This window comes from Helicoverpa zea, chromosome 16 (assembly GCF_022581195.2).
Source record: "Helicoverpa zea isolate HzStark_Cry1AcR chromosome 16, ilHelZeax1.1, whole genome shotgun sequence".
NCBI lineage: Eukaryota > Metazoa > Arthropoda > Insecta > Lepidoptera > Noctuidae > Helicoverpa > Helicoverpa zea.
Window position 1 is genome coordinate 9,072,009 of NC_061467.1, and position 24,521 is coordinate 9,096,529.

General features: G+C 35.6%; 1 protein-coding gene across 10 annotated transcripts in view; it reads left to right on the forward strand.

Annotated features, from left to right (window-relative positions):
* The window catches only part of LOC124637633 (POU domain, class 6, transcription factor 2), a 133,608-nt gene that overhangs the window by 40,852 nt on the left and 68,235 nt on the right, over positions 1-24,521 (forward strand). For 7 of the 10 annotated variants that reach the window (XM_047174232.1, XM_047174237.1, XM_047174236.1 and 4 more), the window contains one exon: positions 14,974-14,997. The exons of the other annotated variants lie outside the window; for them this stretch is intronic. In XM_047174232.1, coding sequence (XP_047030188.1) covers positions 14,974-14,997 — 24 coding nt within the window. The remainder of the gene's footprint in view (positions 1-14,973; positions 14,998-24,521) is intronic. 10 annotated transcript variants of the gene reach the window in all.

The following is a 24,521-nucleotide window of genomic DNA, read 5'->3' on the forward strand; positions in this document are numbered from 1 at the left end:
CCAATTTTCGAACATATTAACCATCAAAAACAGCGTCCGAAATTAATTTGTTTATGCGAAACAAAGGTGGGTGCCGGGCGCATGCACCCGCGTCACCCACTCCCCGAAAAAAAAGGAAAAAATAGGAAAAAAGGGGGGAAAACGGGGTTCCCACACCCCTCCCGCGGCGCGATCGGCATCAGACTTCTTTTTTTAATCGCGTCGCATTCAGAATGGTCGTTTTTGGTAAGCACACACTGCGCATTGCCTATTTTCCAATTTAGATTGCTTTGTATTACCGGTTGAGCGATGCGCAATAGTTTTTGAGGCTCGTGACACGTGAGTGCAGGAAATTAAATTTCTGTGTAAAATAAAAACAAAGGAAAACCGGGGCTTGAGGGTACGAAACGCTTGACTCTGTAGCGACGATCACTTATACTTATTTCCCTTCTTCTGCGGGTCAAGTTTACGCGTCACAGATCTGTCTGTCCCTTTCACACGCATATTTTCTTCTTAAGTATGTCTCAATCGTACGCCTTTATGAATTTATTTTTTTTTACTTATGCTCAAATAAAAAAAACCGTTTAACTAGGTAAAAATAATTTCAAATAAATTATGAAAAGAGGCTCTATGTATGTCTCAGTTCTAATGCCTATTGGTAAGAAACCAAGTATTGCATCAATCCTACTTCCTGCGTTTATTACTTTTGCTTTAATACTTTTAGCTTGAGTCATTCTCATACGTAATTTTTTACTAGTGCATATTTTAGACAATCTTAATTTGTCTTTTGATAAACGTAAGACACTAATCTTTCAAACTTCGTTCGTTATTTTCAGTATCATATTTTTATATATCTAGTTTCTTATCTATTTTTATTTATATATCCTCATTATACATGTACAATACAATACACTTCTGAACTATGTTGGACTCTTATAACATTAAATAAGAAAAAGTAAAGTAAATCTTAATCCTGTTTATAAATACGAGTAAAAATAATCTTTTAAGTTCCATAAAATCATTTAGCAAGTTCCAGTTCGTTCACAAACTATCATTCACAGATCAATTATAACAGTATTAAAATTAAATATAATTAACGGCTTACCAGGCAACAGACTAATAATTCAGTATCAAAATTCCTTGATAATTAGCGCGGCAAAGCAATAAATATTGCCAAGACGATTATTAAGCGGGAGTACTAATCACTAGAAGTTTATAGTGACACCCTGTAGACTGGCGACTTGAACTAAATTATAGGGGATATTTTAATTGTAGAGGAAAAATTGTTTGAAGATTATTTTGTATATTATTAAGATGGTGATGTTAGTTTAGATGTCACGATCTTAAAGCAAATCTATTTAATAAAAATAAAATACGTTCTTTTTAATCCACACTAAGCCGCTTCAGTGTCCAAATGTAGAAAAAGGACCAAAGTGGGAAAGAATGACATTTAAAAAAAACTGAACTATGAACACCTGAAGAAATGAACTTTTGCAATGTCCTACGAAAAAATAGAAACCAGTCGTACTGTTTCAAAAAGTGATTCTAAAACAAAGTGCGTAAGGACATAATTTCAAAACCAGTCCTAACTTCAAATACATCCTAGTGGCACTTCCACGCCTCAAGCAACGCCAGTTTTCTGCACCCTTCCATATAATTAAAATGCACACTTACTTTGTGTAATTAGAGAGTACAAAGAAATCGGTATAGATAGTTATCATAGAACAAAGTAGCATGAAGCTATTAATGATACGAAAGTGCCCTAAAGTGTGGGCTATTCAAATTATTAGGACGTGTAAGATTAGTAGATACGACACTTTTCTATTGAGATATTTAACTTGATTTATGTGGACATACACAGATTAAGAAAAGTTTAGAATGAGATGTGGCAGTAGTGCTTGAAAAGGTATATATCGATAAACTCGTAAGGTGGTTTTACAGGGGTTCTTTTTAGTTGATTATTTTGAGAATAAAATACAATTTCTTTATTATTTTGAGCTCAAACATTGTCAACGTATGTAGTGGATACTTCGATTAAAACCTCTGAAAATCTTAAATGACAATAAGTTTTTATTGATTACTAAAGTAGCAGCCTAAACACCCTTTTTCTAACTGAAGGCAAAGCTTCAGAGCGATTTCTACAGTCTCTTTGTAAATTGTCAGCCTTTTGGAGAACATCTCATCGTCACAACTAGGGAATGCAATCCCGATCCCGCGGGATCCCGATCTCGCGAGATCTCGTGTAATTTTTCGGGATCAATCCCGAGGCATCATATGACGAGATCCCGTTCGAGATTGACGGGATTGGGCGGCAGTGGTCAGTGACGCAACACACACACAACCAAGTCCTTTTGCACCTGTATATACGTCCACGAGCTTAGAAAAATTAGAATCTACCATTAAAAAAGAAATGGATTTGCTTGAGTGTGGAGGAACAAGGGGGCGATTTTTGCAGTTTGCATATAATTGCTTCGCCACGCTGTTGCCAACCAGCGTTGAGTCGGAGAGGGCATTCTCAGCAGCGGGGTACATTGCAACGGACATTAGATGCCGTTTAGCAGATGAAACTATTAATACACTTTGTTTTTTAAGGAGTCATTTTCAAAATCACTCTTTTTACTAATTCCCTTGAAATAAGCTTATTGTTTTGATTACCTAATTTACCTACGTTAATTTCCTTACAACCTGATTATTATTTAGTTGGTAAGATTAAAGAATAAAGGTTTTTATTTTCTTTCGAGTAATATGTTATTTTAATTAACCTCACTATCACAAACAAGCAGTTATCAGACATACAGCTTTTTCAGTCATCTGAATTCAATTTTTTTGTAAATTAGACGGGATCCCGAAAATTCCGGGATCCCGCGGGATTGATATTTCTAATCCCGCGGGATCCCGAATTTGCAATCTCGAGTCGGGATTGCATTCCCTAGTCACAACACCGTATCTAGGCCTGCTTACTGCTTAGTCAAAGGATGCACCTAGAAATGATAGCCATTACTTGGTTCCAGGCATAGATAGAATATCCACTAGCGCATTTAAGAAGTGTTTGTTTTGCGGTTAGACGAAAATAAGCAACTACATTTGAGCTCACTACTTTTCCGGGGCTGCGGGTTGTTCGAAAGAGATACCGCGGCCCTGGTACATAAAAGGCCTATGACGGAACACGACGATTTTAGTCAGTAAAAGTCTGACACTCCCTCACCGCTGCTAACCCACAGCGGGAGGGGTCATTTGATGATTTTACGTCGCTAAAAAAAAAAAAAAAAAGCTCACTACTTTTATAGTAGTGTTATAATACTCCCAGTTTGGCCCACCCAAAAACTAACTTTAGGGGTAATATTGAATGAATGTAAAGCAATGTAAATCCATGTGTGCCAAAAAAAGAGGACATAAGTCCTGATGAACTTTTACATAATTAAGGCAACACTTAAAAACCTCAGTCCGCGAATACCCTGTATGAAACATTCTTAAAGGGCCGGATGGGTAAGTGTACGTTTACGAGGGATATAAATGTGTATCATTAATCAACGTAATTAGATCATTGCTGGGATCGTGTTGCCTCCCGACCGCTCCCGAGCACCCCCGAAGCTCGCCGACAAACTATCTTGGATTTCTTTTTTCAATTAAATCAAGTTCGGGTGCTTATCTTTTGATTATGAGGATAATGAAGTCGAATTTTAAATGGGAGACGATTATTTTAAAGCGGAACTTTGAAGAGAATTGGTGAGAATTCAGTAGGTGTAATGTGTTTGCGTTTGACAAAGCACAAAATACGGAGAATGTATGAATAATTCTGGCTGTAAGTGATTTTGTAAGCGGGTTTTGCCAAGTGACACATGTAGTTGGTGACCCTTTAAATTAATATAATACCTCAGAAAAAACGATGCCTAATTACAATTATTTTTAATACTCAAGCTAGTTAGCTATTGCAGTAAGAAAACTTCACTCACACATTTTTGTCGTTTTTATCTCGTCGTGTAGAAGCTAAACATGGAAAAGAAATGCTCTACAATAATAAGACATTAATTACATCTTAAATCACTTAATAATTTCTTGCTACTATTTAATGAAGCAATTATTTGAGAGACACAATAGAAAAACGGGACAAGTTTTTACACAAAACACGAGTTGAACTGTGTGAAAATGATATAGCATTGTTTTATTCAATAACTTTATATGTTCCGTCAGAAAACTAATAAAATGCTTTATTTAAAACCACCACATTTTCATAAAACGAAGTTTCCCTGTTCACACTGTCAATTTTGTTTGGTGGAAATCTTCACGTAGGTAGACGGTACGTATTTTTGCATATTTTTACATAGAAGGTTGGGAATGACGTTCAGGACGAATTTCGGCCACAAGTGCTGTTTTTGAAGCCAAGGAGATCAATCAGCTGCCCAGGAGACGTGTGCACAAGCGCTCGACAGGTGTGCTATCTATTTCCTAACTCTCATAGCCCGATGGGAAAGAAATCAGACGGGACCAAGAAATTCGTTATTTAATACCAATATTTCCAACCCATGTCGAAGTCGAAAGCTATAGTGCACAAATAAATTATTCCCTTTCATAATTATGCTATCTTTGGCTTTCTCTATACAATAGCAAGTGAATTATTATTGTACTCGCGGCAATGTTAAGTAAAAGTCAGATAGATACATAATTACAACCCAGTAGAGAATTAGAGCTGTCTTAGTTTCCGTATCTTGCGTCATACCGTCTGTATTTGATACGGCAATTTATCACTAAGTACATTGTTAGTTTAAATAATGACTGAACTAATTTTGCATAAGAACAAAAGGACAAAAACTAATCATCGATGTTACGATTATCGACATGATCACATCACTAAACACAACTAGCCTAGATGCGAGTATTCGAATACTTAATCGAAATATTTTTTCCGCGTTCCTAAGTAATTTTATGCGATCTAAAACCACCGCATAATTGGAACACCTATGATTTATTATCAGTTAATTCTATGATAATCAGACTATGAATAATCTGCGCGGGAGCCGTATTCTGTTACCGTTTTAGTCAGTCGTTAATCGAGTTACGATTACCCATGATTACATATCGCTTGACATTCATGTTCTTTATAATGATCGCTCAATTGTTTATCGATAATATCCAATTTAAGAATGCGCGTTGACAGTAATTTTCAATCGATATTAATATTTTCATGAATGTTGATGCATCTTTATGTTGTCTCGTTAACGTAGAAATTAAAAACGATTATTGATTAAAATATGCATAACATACTCTACTCTTATGCAAAATTAAGACGGTACACTGCTAATGAATTGAATACCAACACATGGAGCCTCTTTCAATTTGTTTGTGGTCTGCCATAGAAGTATATCGATAATAGCAAAACTACTGAATAGATTTTTACGCACTTTTAACCAATAGATAGAGTGATTCATGAGTAATGTTTAAGTGTACGTTTTAAAGTCATATGAAGTCGGGCGGGCCGCTCGTTTAAATAAATTGCCAAAGCTTTCATCCTCTATTTATGCACGAAGGCATCTGAGGGCTAAGAGAAACTGCGGTGTCAAAACTTTAATAACTTCTAATGTTAGAGAAAGTCCCATATAAACATCATTAGAATATATGAAAACGTAACTGTCATTATGAACAATGGATAACAAAGGTGGCAAGATTATTAAAAGGCTATTGAATTTATTGCTTGCATATAGAAATACGTCAAATTGATTGTTTGGCCTATTCATATTGTTAACAACCTGTAGCTTTGTCACGGTGTCATGCTCGTCCTAAGAAGAATAACTGGATAGGCCCTGATAAAAAGTTACCTTATTAGTGTCACTGAGTTCCAATCTCTCCCTAAAGCAAGTTTTATCTACGTGTCGTATCATCCGTTTAACTTCTACACAGTCGAGATTTAACGTTCCTACTAAATAATAATAATCAGTATATAAATATAAATGCTACAAAGATTATGACGTTCTACCACATCCGGGAATCGTAATACGAACCGGATTTAGATTCTCCATACTTGATTATTATCTGCCGGATCTGGTATCTGATCTCATTTATATCCGGATTATGGGTGAATTTCCCGGGACCAAAAATTGCGTGGCATCGATGAAATCGGTACTAGAAATCATTGTTATAATATTCATATATTTTTTTCTAAGAAGGTGAAATAGTAATCTATGTGTAGCACTAAATATTTTGTTAATAGGATTAATTGGTTCTCCAAAAAAAAAAATTAAACCTCAAAATCTTTCATTGCCGTGTTTGTCCACAAGTCACCTTGATGTGTACTAGACCTTATTGATGAAAATGTATTAGTTATTTATATTAAAACCTACTTTTATTTGATTCGTGAATAGTTAAAGTATTGTTACGGAATACATTTATTCAAATATTTAAACAATACAACAAATGGTAAATAAAAAATAGTTTGTCTCAGAACTATCATTCATCGCCATGTCCTAAACATATTTGAGAATATTGCTTTTCCTAAGGGTTTGCGTCCCTCCCGCTATGCGCTAAATGTTGCATATTAGTGGACGTCAAGTGTTCGACGTGGAATGACGTGTGCACGTGCCTGCGTTTTTGCGCCATAAATGAAAGTATTCAATTTTTTTATTACTGGACATTTTTTCTCTCATCGCCGTGGATATGTCTAACTTCTGTTTGAATAAGTTTGTCCTCTTAATTGATCATTCGGTACAATGCCATTTATCTTATGTTTATTTGTGATGTGTTAATTACTGTGAATTATTAACAGATTTTTGTTTTTTTGATGTTTTAGCCTTGATATTCATCGCCGCGCTCTCATTTCCGTGGTTTCCGTGGTCAAAATTTGCTATGGCAATGAAAAAAAATACACGGCAATGAAGAAATTTTCATCGCCATGCCTTGTAAAACAATTTCGTTTCATTGCCGTGGCCACATGTTTCATTACCGTGACTTATGTTTTCATCGCCACGGCATGATTAGGATAAAAAAACAATTTGTACTATATACAGTCAACTACAAAAAGATACTACAGTCAAATTATAAACATAATAATGGATTGATTCTTTCTAGAAAGCCAATATGCCTAAACCGAAACTATCGGGAGAGGAGAGAAAGGAAAGAAAAAATTGTCTGAAAAAAAACGACGTGAAAAGTTCTTTCATTGCCATGGACGCACGTTTAATTGCCGTGTATGCATGTTTCATTGCTGTGGAATGAAAATTTTAATCTTGTGTATCTCGTTAGATTTTTAAGCTATCTACTAGATATTAAGTAAGAATACATATCTTATCTAAAACTTAAATAAACACTACTTTTTCTTGTTCTAAAGTTGAAGAATAAAAAATCCACGGAAATGAAAATTTTATTGGACCTGTTGAAATTCACCCTTATATTATTACTTAATTGGCTTACCGCGTTAATAGAGAAAATGCTTTTAACTCTTTGTAACCTCGAGTTAAGAAGGGATCTGAGTTTTTTTTTTTCAAAACTAGTTATATGTTGAAACGACTAAAATTTTGATTTACCTACTTTATTTTCTACAGTTTAAGGCGCCTTATAATTGATCTCGACTGAGATTTCACTGCCACTCTTGTTGGCAAAGAAATACTGAAATCCTATTATATTATAGATGCGTCGGCGACGGTCATAGCATTTCATCTTAGCAATAAATAATACCGCATTTTGGCATAAGGTGCTATAGAATGATATAAGAAGATGTTACCTATATAATTATGGGTTCGAAGAAACTGAATAAAATAAAACTTCACAAAATTAATGCACCTATAATTTGTAATTTAATTACAAATACCAAATAAATAATTTGAGCAATAAAATATTATTATCAAAGGTATCTACAATGATATTGTTACTATCTATAACGGAAGCTATAACTCATTAACTTACAAAGAAACTCACACGGCGGTTATCTAAATTATATACTGATCATACGTACTTTTATATATTGCGTGTTATGACATCATAATTAGAGACTACTGAAATGATTTAGTTCACTATAAAGGTAGATGTTTACCTGGTGTTTTCTTCGGTGATAATCCGTAGCGATGGAATAAACTACTGAAGTCTTCCGAGGATTTTTATATACTTTTGTACTGGAGCAAGCAAGCAGACAGTTTTTGTGACTTTGACATTGATAGGGGCTAATATTCGGCAGTTTTTATAGGTCCGAATAGCAGGTAATTCCTTCAGTTATTTGGCACAAACATAGAAATAAATATATTACTTTTAGAAATCATTTACGCAATTCTCCTCCTGAAGCTTTAAACCTATATATAAGTAGCTTTATACCAATTTTAAACCTACAGGTAGCCGGAACATTCTTAGTCGCAGTAACCAAAAGACGCTCATGTTGAGTTCCAATACAAGTCGAAATTACTTCAAAACTTTTCTTTTGAACGATTAAGATGACTTAAACATCACATCAAGCGTTAGTTTCTCCATAAAAAGGGCCGTTATTGTCTTAAATATTATGCGTGGAATACTTAAATATCGGCTGGTAAACACGTAGGTACATAATACTACCTCGGGGCAGCGTGTATCGGGAGCGGATTGTAATAAGTCGCCATAATTTATGTTACATGCAATTAAAGTAAGATTGTTGCGCGGACCGGGGAGTAGACCGGGAGCTTGGGTTTTGTTTTTGAGAAGTAGTTTAGTAGTTTATTTGTAGTCGTAGTTTATTATAAGATTTGATGGTAATGTTACTGATGAACAGTATGTAATCTTTGTTAACTGGTAGGTGCTTCCAAAAGGTATCTCTCTCCGATGCGAAATCCATTGATACTATTTTACACATACAAAATGTGATTAATTTTCGTAAGTCGATTCTACACTGGTAAAGAAAAAATAAAGTAACTTTTAAATAAACCGCTTCAATATCTAGTCCCTTTTAACAAACAACAATCATTAAAAAAATCGATAAGTTTAACACCACTTATCGACCAACAACCATACTTCAATATTTTAGCGCCATAAATTCACATCCAAGCTCCTTGCCTATAATTGCGGTTCTGTTACTAGGTTTCCTGTCACTAAATGAGATTAAATGCACCACAGAATGTTTCTCAATAGCATAAGAACATTTAATGAAGCCAGCTCGTTTTATGGCCGCATTAAGGACAAAATACATTTGTATGATAGTCCACTTTGCTGCGCTTGAGTTTATTGCCGACAAATCTTTGGTCACCTGGTTAATCTTTCTTATATGTCATAGTGTACTTAAAGAAGTACAGTTTAGAACATAAGTAATTCCTATTAGATTGGAATCAAAGTATATTCTTGTGGCTTCTCTAAAGCAAACGGCTCTTGGGATTGATAAATAATGACTTTTGCCATCTGAAAAGCACCTTTTTTTTACGTATGAAAACTCAAATGACTCTTTCCGCTGTGGGCGGAGCTTAAAATATCAAGCTTTCTGACTGACTAAAATTAATCCATATTTCTTCAGCGTATTTCTTTATATTTGAGGATATCGGTCTTCTACGAAAAATGCCTGTGTCTTGTCGTCTTTTATACCTTGGAGCGTGTTCCGATTTCTCGACCAAGTGTTACTAGACCTTAAAACGTATCAATAATGATTATTATATATAATGATTTTATTTATCGTGCCAATTACTTCCTTGTTATGCAAATGTACATAAATGTCGGTAGTTACATAAAATAATAAAGGTAGTACAAATGTGGTTTAATAACCTGCACGGTATGTTAAGTTTACTCCATTACTTGTTAGGTAATTATTGCAGGCTGATATTTTATTTATAAGAGTTATTAAAATGTAATGATTAGAAAAGTTACGAGTGTTTTATGACGACAGGAGATAGTTACTGATTGGAGTACACTATGTTGAGCAAAAAGGCAGAAAAAATATTACTCTTTGCTTAAATAATAAAGAAACTACCGCTCAAGCGTCTATGAGTACCATAAAATGTTTGTCCGCCCATCGGTATAATAAAATTCTAGCCACATGGACGAGTTAATTCTAGGTCCATCTAATTTAAAAATTGTTTTTAATTGTTTCCTTAGATTACATTATAGTTAATGATAGTTATAGTTTAACCAAAATACAGCGTACTTTAACTCTAGAATTACCTATTAATACAAAGAGACACTTTCTAACTACCTTAGCGGGAGTTCATTAATGTATCGGAATAAGATAAATGGCTGTAAACCACTTTGGTTTTGTTTCCTAAATCACATGCAAATATTTCCAAATAAAATTATCACTTGCAATTTAATCTAATTATGCCAAAAGTAGAATGTAATCTCATTTAACGACAATCAGGTTTTCTTCCATCTCTTTCACTCTAAAGCTAAGTTAGTAAGTGCGAAAGAGATAGGTGTTCTAGATGTGTGCTTGCGCATAAAACTGTGTAGCCTACATAAATTGTTTGAGGCGTAAAACAGCTACTGTTTCGCGCGATATTACGATATGAAGAGCGATTTTCATGAGTTTGTTTACACATATTGTTTAATTTTTTAAGCATGAGTTGTAAGAGGGACCTTTACTTTGCAGTTAAGACAGTCGGTTGGAAATATACCAATGACTTTCATACGAATCGACACGGTAAGAACAGAGGTACATAGGTAATTCGCTCATTAACTGTACTGAAGGTTCCATTTTATCAGACTGATGGACAAAAGCAATTGATTACAGGCACGAAAACATTTGCAACAAAACAAAAGAATATATTAATGAATGTTCTATGTAAAATCATTGGTCTTAAACTTAGCAATAGCACATAAATATTGCCAAACAAAATACAGTGTAAAGGATAGGTTTAACTTTCGTCACGCGAGTCCAAACACAACTTAAAGACATCCGATACAGCTTTCAACAGCGATCGTCAAACACTTTGAAAGTAATAAGTAATCGGTACAAGATTAGCGTGTTGTCGCTACGTAAGGCGACCAGTAGCCGGGGTCCGGTAGCGCTGCGCCTACGCCGCGCGCCCGCGTCCTCCCGCGATCGCCGATTCTAATCAATATGCTAAGTGGCGATACGGCATCGCGTGCAACCGCGAAATACTCGCTCTTTGTTTAATTAACCACTCGATTAATGTTACATTACGCGGATATCTCATTGCCACAGTTATAAACTAGTCCCTTTTTCTGTAACGTATCGTAAAAATGTAGATCGAGATTGTTTATAAGATCTAGGTTGTGTGAACTTGTTTGTTGGTTCGTGATATCCATTCGCTTGATATGGATATCAATTTTGATACGAGTTGCGGGTTGCATCTCGTTTGCATATGCTAAAGAAAATAATTAATTTATTGAAAGCTACTACTTCTTAATCCTATATGTTTATGGTTATCGCAGTAATACTTCAATTGAATGCTAAAACGATTTCCAAGAAACTGCATCGCATATTTGTTTAAACTAAAACAATCAAACCAGAAAGCGCGAACTGTTCTCAAGCAAACAACAAATATAAATCACAATTAAAAGTAAAAACAGATGAATATTTTACTTCATTAGCCACTCAAGATTAATGCTTAAAGAAAATAAAGGCGCTGCAATCAAGGATCCAAAATTTCCGTTTATTCTTTTTGACTGGCCCATATCAGAGGAGAACACTTATGGATGCAATTTTATTAATTAATTTCGAGATGCATTTATCTTCCTCGCATGATGCAAGCGTTTAATAAGGCCGAGGTACCATTATGGGGATTGCGTTTGAGGGAAGTTGGGGTGATTCGGGAACTGCCTGACTTGGTGATAATTCATCGCGCGGGAAATTAGGAGCGCTCTGTTTTTTTGCAACACCTCTCGGGTGCGCTGGAATTTGTCCGTGTGAAGTTTTAATATTAATATCCTTCGGTTGTGAATGGAAGTGGATGTGTTTCCGGACAATTTATGTGAAGTAGAAAAAGTTAACATTTTATAAAATTAGTAGCCAAATAAAAAAAAATATCTGTTGGCAACTTTTAAAAGTATTTAAATTTGCTTTTTCTGCTCAAATATTTCTATTATCAATAATATGCTAAATATTTAATTAAAACCCAAAAAAAACTAACGAAAGTAATAGATTACCTAATTATTCAACAAAAATCGAAAAACCAACCCAAAAAAAAAGAGATCAATCAATTAATTAATTCAGCCGAAGAAACTAATTTACAAACAGATTGAGTTCTTAATATGATACTGGCAACAATAAACAGTCTCGTCGATTTACACAATATTAGTATTTTAAAGCCGGGTCCTCACAGGCCGGGCCTCCCCTAATTTGAATAATAATCTCGCTATCAATCTGTTTGCTTGCTCCTTGATTATTAAAACAAGACCTCATTTGGATTATGCGTCCAACATTAAGTTAATTTTGTATCTTGTTTATTTCTACGACTAGTTATGTAAGTTATAGATAGCCGTTCAGCAATTATGGGCTGTTATTAAAGCTAATGCAAGAACGAAATATTCGTAAGTGCTTTGATATTTTATTGGTGGACTGTGGCTTGAATTGACATGTTTTAGATTAATTAAAATAAATAAGTCTTAAGTGTTTAGTAGTCGTTTCTTGAAATGACTGTTCAAATATATAATATAAACACTTTAGTTTATTCCCTGAACTCCCTTCCTAAAATGTTCCTTCACGATTACAATAGTTCCTAAAATACTGTCGCCCATTCCTCTTGCTTGACACCACCAAAACTACAGAAGAAACTAGTTTCAAAATCATCAAAAACCTTCCTCCTACAGATATCTCGCTACAGATATATTCACGGACAGTTAAAACTTAGCTTATTACCTTTTGCTTTACAAAAAGGCGAGCAAAAGGCTTGTAATTATGCAGTCTGTTGCCTCCACATACAGTAGTATAACTCGGGCCAGTTTACGACTGACGACTAAGATAAACTGTCGATAAACGATGTTCCTTTACGTTCACACGTCACTGTTTTGACCGTTGTACTTACTAATATTTTGATGTCAAAGTATGACTGTTTTTTCACGAAAATAACCAGGGTATACTAATTTGATTTGATGATAAATTATTTTAGATTTTAGATAGACGGCAATTCCATTTTGATTTTAATATCAAATAACAAGGAACGAAACGAAAAAAAAGCACAAAAAGTCAATCCCAAAAAATACAAAGTAATTTCCCATTTTAATTGTAAACTCAATTCGTTAGAATAAACGCGTAGGTACTAACTAACCCGAAAAGTTGTCCAAAGTATATAAAAACGTTAAAAGGGTTGAAAGATAAAGTCGTAACAATAGAGCCAATCACAAAAATATTAAAAACCGTTGAACAGAAGAAAACTTTGTAATTTTGTACTGCAGATTAGAATTTTTAAACACTGTGCAATTATTAGAATGATTAAAGTTGAGTTTTGAGTAATGAAAAGAGTTTTCTCTCACTAATCCATGGATCATACCTAAGTTGCTTAACATTTAAAAGTCGAGATTCTGATTTTAAAACATCAATATTAAGAAGAATATTTATACAAATGTGTACACTAAAAATACAGAAATCCCTATAGGACTTGTTACTTACACTTTACTTTTTTAGAAAATTCACTCTTATAGGTATGCTGTGAACTTAATAATTGCTCCTTCCTGGTTTAGCAATGCTAAACTTAGTCCAAATCTACTGATTTCCAAAGTTCAGATTCGGTTAAGTGCATGAAAATAGCCTTCCAGAGTATCAATAGTTGGGTAATGTAGGTGCAGAGAATACTGGGTTTCAAGCGTCATCATTTAGTCGTGATAATTATAATATTTTTTTTATCACTCCTTTATAGTAAGGAATTTCTATCATGTTATTTCAGGAACTGTCTTAAAAAATCTTGTATGGCTAACCTATGCATGACTTTAAGAAATAAATAAGTCTTTTAACACAGCATACTCAGGCCCGTTTTAATCGACACCGTAGGTATACGTAAGATTTTCTAAAACAATAGTTTACTTTGAAAATTGAACGTGAAAATTCAGTTGTCTTAAGAAAAATGACATTTATGATTTCGGTAAAAATGGCTTTAGTAATACTTCAATAACTTTTTTTGCAATCACTACTAACTTCTTACACATATTAGCAGAAACAGAATTACGAGTACAGACGGTTCTAATAGAATCTGCTGTCGCTATCAATTCTTGAAGTTGAAAACATTATGTATTCAATTCTACATCGCGTATATATGTTAAACCTTTACTTTACGATCATGAATATATTGTATTTTAATAAAAATAAGATATGTGAAGTTGAAGATAGTGACTACTAGTAACTTTTCTGCAAAAGCCTAGAAAATATTCATTTGGTACGATTTTCATTTTATCGTATTGTATTGTTGTAGTATCTTAAGATGAATTGCTATTTGTTTTTTAACTAAATCTAAATCAATGCAATGATCAACCATGTCTATTTTCGTAGGTACTTGAAATATTATCTTCTCGCAAGTTTTCGCAGACTATCTTTCTTAAAAAGCTAAACCAACTTCAAAAATTTAAAAAGCCATCTCAAACTCCATCCACGATTAACCCAAGTTCACACTTGCGAACCGTACGCCGACGTATAATATCGAGTATATAAATACTGCTTTCTTCATTCCCGACGGTATTAACATACTTATTAATTGCTGCCTCCCGGGTATACTGGTAGCCTTATAATATTTCTCCAATGGTTTACGAGTTGAAGCTCCGCCCAATGCGTTGGACTTGCAGACATTTAATGCGTTGCCATCGTCGTCAGACAAATGAGTATGCTGATTAAACTCGTGTGCGCTATTCTTTATTTTATTTTGCTTTGGTATTGCCTACTTATTTTAGTTTCTAGGTTGTTATAATGTTTATGGGATGGGCTTTCGTTTTTTTTTTGGTTGATTGACTTTGTTGTTGCAGTAGCATTTGCCTACGATACACCACCATTTTCATGACAAAAAATATTAACTGCATTCACTTCTATTGTTCTCAATTTGATGGTGTAAGATAAATTATTTTAAAATCTTATGAAATAAACAAAATAACTAATTGTAATTCCTCTTTTGTTTCCAGGTAAAGTCCCATTCGACATCAGCAGTAAGTTAACACGTCAAACATATTCATACATTAAGACAACACAAACAAACTATTGAGCGTTACATGACTCACACAAGCGCGTCTCCAATCAAGGCAAGTCGCATTTCGAAAGCAAATTATCAACCTAGAAGGGGGCAAGGGGGGAGGTATAATTAAAATCCGTTGATTAATATGTAAATGTAATAAGATTACCCTCCCCTGAATAATTTAAATGGAAGCCCGGGAGATGAGTTATATAGCGCGGACTCTCATTATACTGTAGTTGTATCGGTCACTATAATGTATGTTGCCGTCCCGTTTGATAAATGCTGTCTGTAGGTGCGAGTCGGTCGAGTTTCGCTCGTGTGTCCGCAGCCTTGCTTCTCGGTCATTGTTGCGAGCTAAACCGGCGAATGAAGAAAAATTGATTCATCGATTTCGTATAATAACTCTTGGACTTTCGTGAATTAAATATAAGGGAACTTAAGGTTTTCCATAATTGTCTTGTATTAGAAAGGCTATAGGTGATGTGCCTATTAAAAATATACCCAAAGTCGTTCGGAGTCTTTGCTTAAAGAATTTCAAGCTGATTTCGCAAGTTGCTCTCAGATTAAACTTAAAACTATCATCTCTTTTCGGGACACATCATACACCCACTTGCTCAACTCTTGAAATCCAGATCAACAAGTAATTAGACTTAAACTTCGCAAAACTGAATAATCTAATACAACTGCATGTAACAGTACATAATCAGTTTACCACCGACCTCGCATCGCCAAAACGGCCATGTTTCCGCCATCTTTATTAAGAACGCATGGCCACCCGCCTCCTGGCGTTGGTCAACAGCCAGCAAGGCGTTAAAGGCATCAGCTACACCACCCACCAGGAACGATAGACCTCCCCACCCTCCCTCACAGTCAACTATTACTACGAACTCCGGGGCGGTGAGACGGCGGAGATCGGCCAACTTAGACTGGTCCTAGGTGCTTGGCTCACTTGTCTAATGGCTTTGATTAAACTGCCAGTTTATTTGACGGTACGATGCGTGCGTGCGACCACGTATGAATTTATGTTTAGACGACGTCCGAATATGGAATTATGATCGAAGATTCGGCTTCGTTTCGTGTTGTCTGCCTGTTTTGGGATTTCTTGGACGTGAGCTTTAAGTTGGCCTAGCAAATTCTTAAAGATTTAGTAGACCTAAGTAAAACGATAGATAGAACAATGGTTGTGTATCGTAACTCGTAGTCTTGTGACCACCCCTACAACATATGAATTTTTACTGTACAATTTTCTTGTCAACACTTCATGCACCTGTTGGGCAAAAACTGTCATTGCATTAATCCATCTATAACGTGACATTTTTTGTCCATGAATTAAAGAAAAAACTTACATAGGTACCAATTATATCCAGCTCATGTACCTATAAGATTATATCGTCTTTCTCCGCAGTTCCACTTTTTCCGAGGGAACTACTTCCCGCACCCGGATAAAAAATACCTAACCTATATGTAAGGACATATATTTTGTTTAGTATTTTTGACAGCCGGAGATAAAGAGAGTTATTTTCGCATTTATACTATTAGTAACGAGTAAGGAAAATTCTAATAATCAAAGTATTGAAACAGCAAACTAATATCTACTTAGATTGCACCTAAAATCACTATTGCTTAACACATAATCGTAGCTCGGTTTAGTTCAAAGTCCTGCTATGGCCCAACAAATTATATCAATAATCCTGCCTATGGCCGTCTAAATGTAGGCTTTAGGCATTTAGGTAATGCCTAGCTGGTTCGTTTGAAGAACTTCTTGTTGGTAACTGGTGGGTTTCAGTTGAATTTCATCGACTAATGTTAGATGTCTAGTGTTAACCTATCATTTCCCATCACTAACATTTGTTAGAATATTTTGTTTTGGGGGAAATTCTTATCTATAGTTTCAGTCGTTAATCGTATCTATGGTCTAATTAATATATGGTAGATATTATTTTGACCTACGGCGTTGCTCATGTCGATTAGATACATGTCATGTATATCTGGAAGTTAGCTATCAGCCAGTTAGACAGTGACATTATGATGTACCAAATTTTTTATTTGTTATCTTGCAAAATAAGGCGCACATATTGCTTTATTACTGCACATACGTAGGTATTTTTGAAATCCATGCAAATTGTTCGCCTGTATAGGAAAGTATCTTTTCCTTCAGTTACGTGAATAAAGCGTCTATACCTATACGCTTTATCCTTTTTGTTATCCATATCTATGAAACACTTTCCAAAAAAAACAATCTACGATCAAATCCGATCACAAACAGAACACAAAAACCGAACAATCTCAAGAAACATCTGTAGCACAACAAAGCAATTATTATTGGTACCGTCCGTCCGTCAACAATAGTGTTCTGGCGAGCCAGGCCTCTCAATAATTAGGATAGTGCATCTCCGTTTACCGAATGAGAATAAAGCCTACCCTTTATGTTAGTGTGAGAGAAGACTCCTGTGCATGTGTGCGTTGCATCTTGATTCTCCGTATTTATGTGTGCAGTATTGTGGGGGCACGTCGTCCCTCGCATGCCACTCTGCGATAGTAATGTCGTATATTTCGGTGGTGCGTACACTAGCTTGTCTTATTATGTTTTGGCTGGACAGCCTGACGGCTAAATTGATATACGCGATTCACTACCCTATTACAAACTGCTTAGATTCGAAGTGATCTTAATTATAATAAGGAGGTACTGAGTAGCTTTAAAGAGCGGTTTTTCAAAAACAGAAATGTCATATTATATATCAGTTCTAAAAACAAATTAAGAGTATTCCCTCTCATTTTTGCCGGTCGAACATTTTGTAATCAGAAATCCTTTAGAGACTTCAATTTTTTATTGAAATTGGCGTCTCGTTAATTAAAACCAAATCGAATTAATTACAGAGAGAAAATTATTCCACCCCTTCCACCGACCTTAAAAACGTAAGACGACTAGGGTGAATGTACACAAAATCGGTACATACATATTGTTGGAAACACCGCATGCCATAAACTAATATTCGCTCGGACACTACTTGGAGTTATTGGACAATGTAAATGAACGCTATCTCCTATAATGCCTGCCTTATTTCCCCCTCAGCCAGGCCAGTGCCCGGGGCGACCCCTCAGGGGGAGGCCCCACCCCGACCGATGTCTCATCAGTAAGGATTGAACCCTTTAATGTATTCACCGTAACTTCGGGATGAGTCTTGTATTAGTGTTATAATGAGACGTGGCCCTAAGGAATTATGGCTATACTTGTGGATCTCTGGGGTCGGGATTAACCCCAACCTAGTTTCAATTTCTATATATGAGAGGTTTCGAGGGATGGGGTCGATAATATCATATCTCAATGTTTTAAATCTGATAGCGGCTATTGTTTTGATTTTATGGACAAATTGTTACGGTTCTTAGCTTGCTTACGTGACTTGTATAGGTTCTAGTTAGTTTGCACTTAAAAATACGATCTAAAACAAGTGTTATCTAGTTGCTATGGCTAGGATACTAATATTACTTGTATAACAGTTCAAATTATATTAAGAAACAAATCTTGAAGCACTTTAAAGAGTGCTCTCTATTAAAAACTTCTTTGATTATAGTCCATTACGGAGTTAGAGTTCAAAATTGTACTTTAATCATTCGCCAATAACCGAAACGGTTTCGTTAAAAATGTTATTTACTGAAGCTCCTTGAGTCGCCAACAGATCGATAATGCTGCCAATTAGCCGGTACCAATTTTCCAATAAAACTTCAAACTGTTTTCCATTCCATTATCTCTCACCACCCTTTATTGCTGGCGAAGTTAAGCTACGACTCCTCTTTCCACTCCGCTCCGAAATTATTACAATAATAATATTATTATATTAATAATTGTATTGATAAGGAGACTCTCGTAATAAGGGTAAACCGTCCCCTTTCTGCCAGCCATCCTCAATAGGAGAATTTATGTAACTAATGAAATAAGCGAAGTGGCGCGCCCCGCGTCCCGCGACCCTCCCAACCCGCTCCCATCCACCCTTCATTATCGGAAAGTTTGAAATATAATTTGAAATTATGCTCAATGTTATATTGAAGATAAGAGAAACACAAATTCCTTTAATTGGACTTGTTAAAGTGAGTCAAATTAAGTTAACACCGAGTTGATGGTATTACTTTTGAAGTTGGAAATTATGACGGACTGTCCGTAGGTTTCTGCGGAATTCATGGGGTGATTAGCGGTTGAAAGAACAGTTATCGGTTCCTCGACCCGCGTATTTTATTTAACGGCCCGACGTTTATGGGAACTTATTGCATTGTATTATTAACTTCTAACTACGTTAAGTAGAGCGGAGAAATGCCGAGTCGTGTGTACTGCTAATCAATACAATAGATTTTGGTGCAATCAATTATAATTAATGGAATGCAATTACCGTTGATTATTCTTCGTCTTTTTGGCTTTTATCAGGTAGGATGGAAATTAAATTTGATAAACAGAGAACTAAATTAAATATTGTTCATATTTGTATAATGAAATCTTTGAGGGTCGTACGTGAGGTCAACTATTGATTTTGGCGTGCGGGGCGCAAGCCTCGGAACTTGAGACCATCACAATTAGGCGCCGGTCTCAATCTAATTATATTTGTGATTGGTATGGTGGCGACGCATAGCTCCACCTCGTGATTTACACCATGTTCCTCTGTTACACGAAGTGACGTGTGACATCCAAGTAACGCGACACCAACAGATTATTGTTCTGATCATTATTTTTGATTTATACTGGCCGAATTACGCTGCTGATTGCTCGGCTCTATTGGATGATTTAGTAATGACATAACAATTAGACTTGTGTTACAAGATTCATTTTAGTATAATGTTTAACGTCTAAGATCACGATTAAGACTTGTCTTAGCAATAGACCATACTTGACAGCATCCAGACAGAAGACATTCAACGTACTTTCAAAATGTTACACTTTTACAGTAGCACTTTTTTACTTATCCCAAGTTCAGAACTTACGCTATTGGGCAGAGGAATCTGAAATTACTTAAATTTTTACACACAAGTGCCCAAAAAACTTAGGATTTTTTTTGCCGCAACTTTTGCACAACCCAACTTTAGTCTTCACCACCAAACAGAATTACAGAAACGATTAACTTTATCAATAGGCACTAACAATCGTACATAATCGATCAAACTATACGATATAAGGACTTACAGTCATACCAATTAGATGCAGATCGAGATCTAATTATTCGGATTCGGCTCGAGCTAGCACAGCACTATTCTGATTGTCGACAAGCGATTTCGGAAATTACTAAGGCGTCGACGCCGCCTCATTCCAACCCTGTTCCTTGCGTTTCGGTTAGACGGTCAGTCACTGGTACAGTCACCCTATAAATTTTAATGGAGTTACCAGTATTTAAGGTTTATGTATCATCCTTACTGTATGTTACGTAAATTAATGTAGTTAATGGGAAATTATTGATTGACATCGTTCTGTCTGTTTTTTTGTTGTATGTAATTGCATTTTTGTGGAATCAAATCTGATTATCGTTTGATGAATTGGTTTATTTAGTTCGAAGCATAGTGTGGTACGTGGAATTTAGCAGAATTACATTATGATTGGAAATGACTGGAAATGTCACTGATGAAAAAATGCACCGCTCATAATCGGTTACTGCAATTTATTTATTTTTAATTTTAATATAAAAATAGCGTGGTGATTAACGCTCAATCCTTCTTCGTGTGAGAGGAGGCCTGTGCCCAGCAGTGTGATGATAAAATGGCTGTTACAATACAATTTTAAAACAAAAGAGTAGGTATCTTGTTTTAATCCAGACAAAATCTCTTTAACATTTTTATTGGAAGTGCTCAACTATCCATTCAACTTAAGATCTATTCCAAACCTACTAAAATCATCAAGTTATCAAATAAGATAACCATTCGAACAGGCAGATAGACTGGCGTGACTCAAACATAGCCATATCGACCAAAAATCCCCGACTGGCATTAGCATAACAATTTAATTAATCAACCCACTCGACATTAAGATACGCAGTTTCTGTACTTACTCGTACTACTATGAGTATTCTTGTTTTCATATTATATCTACTTGTTAATATATCTGTACTAGGTAAAATATTGGGTAGTATGGGATAGTTCTTTGGCACTTTTAATTTGTAAAAAGAGTTCTTCATCCCTTTTTCCAGCATATTTAAGTCCAGTAAATTCAAATTTCCCTGAGACTATTTTATTTTGAAATATAGAATAACTCAAAATATAGGCTTGGTTCTTCTATGCTATTTATGTTTTGTTTAGCAGTTGTAATCCCATCGTAGTTTGACAAGCCGTTGTTTGATTGGTAGACCGGCCACCATCTTTAATATTTGGAACATTCGACTGTCATACTGGAATATTATATAAATTTTTATTAATAAACTTCATGCGAAGAAGAGCTTTTGGTAATCCATTTATCGATATTTTTGGCTACCTATTAGATTTGTCATTTTTTTTCAGTAAACGTTTTAATTTCCCAGTTCCTTTTTTATTTCTCGAAATTACTTAGAAACTGTTCTTTAAATTACAATCAAGAGTATGTAGGAGCTAGTTCAGTATCATTGTTTCTCACAGTGGATACAATAAAGCATGTTTGTAATCTAAGATTATGCATGCATAGATTAAATTTATGTTTGCAGAACAAGGATGTATGTTGAACTGGTTTCTTTTATTGGTCTGTGATATTTGTTCATTTTAGATAATAAATTGACCGTATGTACGTAGCTTAGAGATTATATATTTTACATATTTTCCCGTTTTTTTACTTTCAATTATGGTTGTAAAATTTAATTTAGCTTCATCCTCTATTCACGAAAAAGGCATTGCACCTTTGATTTTGAAACCGCCTTCAAAAAAATCCTTACGACTTCTTTTGAAAAATTTTACTTAAAAAAACCCAATCATCCCGATCATTGATATCAATAAAGTCGCCAAATAAAATAGTAAGCTTTACGTACATTCAGTACAACAAAGTATCAGCGGGCAATAATCGCGTCCCGGCCGACGTTTCTCGCGTCTCGCACGGCTCCCCGAAGACCGGCCCACCCCCACCCTGACTGTACATCATCTCATTTGAATTTCTAACTAGGAAACCTCCATGCAATTATTGGATTAATGTAAATTACGCAGTCTACAGCTCTACGGTGCACTATCAGGGACAGGGTTTAATTAGAATCCGGTTAAGTCTAATAATTCTATAGTGTTTCGCAAAGTCGCTCTTATGTTCACTAAAGAATGGTTGAATTTACAAAAGTGCGGTTAGAACGGCAATTAGAATAATTATTTTCGCAAGTAGACGACATTTGGGTCTGTCACCCTACTTTACAGGGAAACTAGTCAATTTCAATGTGGAAATAATGTTAATTTATTTCTGTTTACTTGTAATGGACAGAGTTTATTGCGTAGATCTTGTATCGATACTGAGTTGGAACTTTTCGATACTTATTTTCAAGAGTGGCTTAATTATGGTGCTAATTATTACTATGACACGTAAACATCATTCATAATCTGCGCACCTACTTCAGGCTCAAAAAAGCAAACTTCTCCGTCTCATCGCGGGCAAACCACACATTTTCGCTCCAAAAACATCTGTCAAACGCAAAAGATGCGTTCACCCAATTCCTAAACCCTCCGCGAACTCAAAAACATAACCTCAAAACATTCCGCCGTGACCTCGAAAATGCACGTAGGTGAAAGCCCTCGGGAGTTTCACGTAGGGGAACAAAAAAACCCCTAACCCCCGCGTAAGGAGCGAGGGGGGCCGACCCGCCCGTGAATGAACGAAGGAGGATTGCGTCCTTGGAGCAAAAAAGTCACGTGACCCCGATCAACAGGTGGCGCCGTGAGTGTGTCCTTGCGCGGCGGGATTAGAAAAAAAAGTTGCGTTCGAATTCTTTGACGCTACTTTTTTAAGAACGCGGTTTTTGTCTGTGGTTTTTGTTAGATAAGTTTTATTGTAATGGGGTTTCGGTGGTGAAGAAGTGTTTTGATTGAAGAATAATTTGATTCAAGATTGATTGAGGAAGGTAATAGAGATGTAATTTCTAGTAGACGCTTCTACTTCATCCTAAATATTATATAATGAAGCTCCTGAAGTTACAATAAGTATGTACAAACTGTCTCTTAAGTATTGGTCAGCATCTTTCGGTAATACTTGCCTGGGGCCAATATTTGAATTCCCCACAGATATTTGTTCTGAGCATAATTTGTTTGTGACTTCTGTATTTGTGGATATCCAAATTCTAGGAAGTTAGTTTGTAAAAAAGAAAATTGCTCTTTATATTCTTCGTTTGAAACGTATACAATGTTTAATCGTCTATCTCACCTAATATTTACGAACCAGAAAATCCTTAAAAGCACTATGAAACCTCGGAGTATTTGAAGCGCAATTTTCACAAAACTGAAGCTCAAATACACAATATGCTCAGCATAGGAAGCCCTAAAGTGCCTGATCAAACAAAATTCCTATCTGCCAAAAACAAAGCAAGAAAGAACTAAACGCTAAGTATAGTGCACACTTTCAAAACAGACCAGTAACAAAGCAAAGTTCTGTGCAGCCAAAAAGCGTATATCCAAAAAGTTTACTCCGAAACAAGTAGTAGGTAGGTCGGCTCCTTTATGAATGGCGGGTTCCCTCGGTCCCGCTTAACACAAATGTCACGGCGCCCCGACGAGCCGGAAAACTCTCTTTTCTTCCTGAATTACCGCACAAACGATACACGCTAAAACACACCTTATTATCCCCAACACAGAACACAAATCCCTCCACGGATGCTCGGAAAATTTAAGGAATTTTCTACTTAATACAGTCGTTGGATTTTGAGACGTGTTTCAGTTTAACAAGGTTGGTTTTTCATTGGTGTTGTCGGCGTCGAAGGCATGAAATCTTGCGTCTCCCGCGGCAAATTGTTTCCTCGCTCGGCGTGTTTGTATTTTATTATACATTTTTATTTCTCGATAACATTAGCTTAACCGACTTTTCATTGCCTCGCCTAGGGCTGCCGCTCGCGTTTTGTGTTCATGTCTTTTTATGGTTGCCACTGAATGTTTCAGTTGAACTTTTTCTTATTGCGTGTTGGCTTACAGCTTACATTTTAAATGAGATGTTGCAACAAAATTTAGCTTACTTTTAGCTTGATAATGCGGGGTTTTGTGTGGCGATTACTTGCAATTGGAAGCGGTGTTCGCGTTCTATTGATAGCAACTTATTATCCAATGATTTTAACACTGATTTGTATTGAATTGATCCGAATTAACCTAACATATACAAGGTGTTGATTTGCATTTGTGCCATACTTCAGGAGGAGGTCATAAAATACGTAAATAATTGATTGGAATTACAGTGAACGGGATATAGCTAATATGTACTGCTTTTTTTTGTCATTGTAATGTCGTAGTATTTCTGAATTAATCCAATTTTATGAATGAAAATTATGAATGATCGTTGCGTATGCTTTGTGTTTGCGTTTGTGTGAAGGCACAGCACGGTTT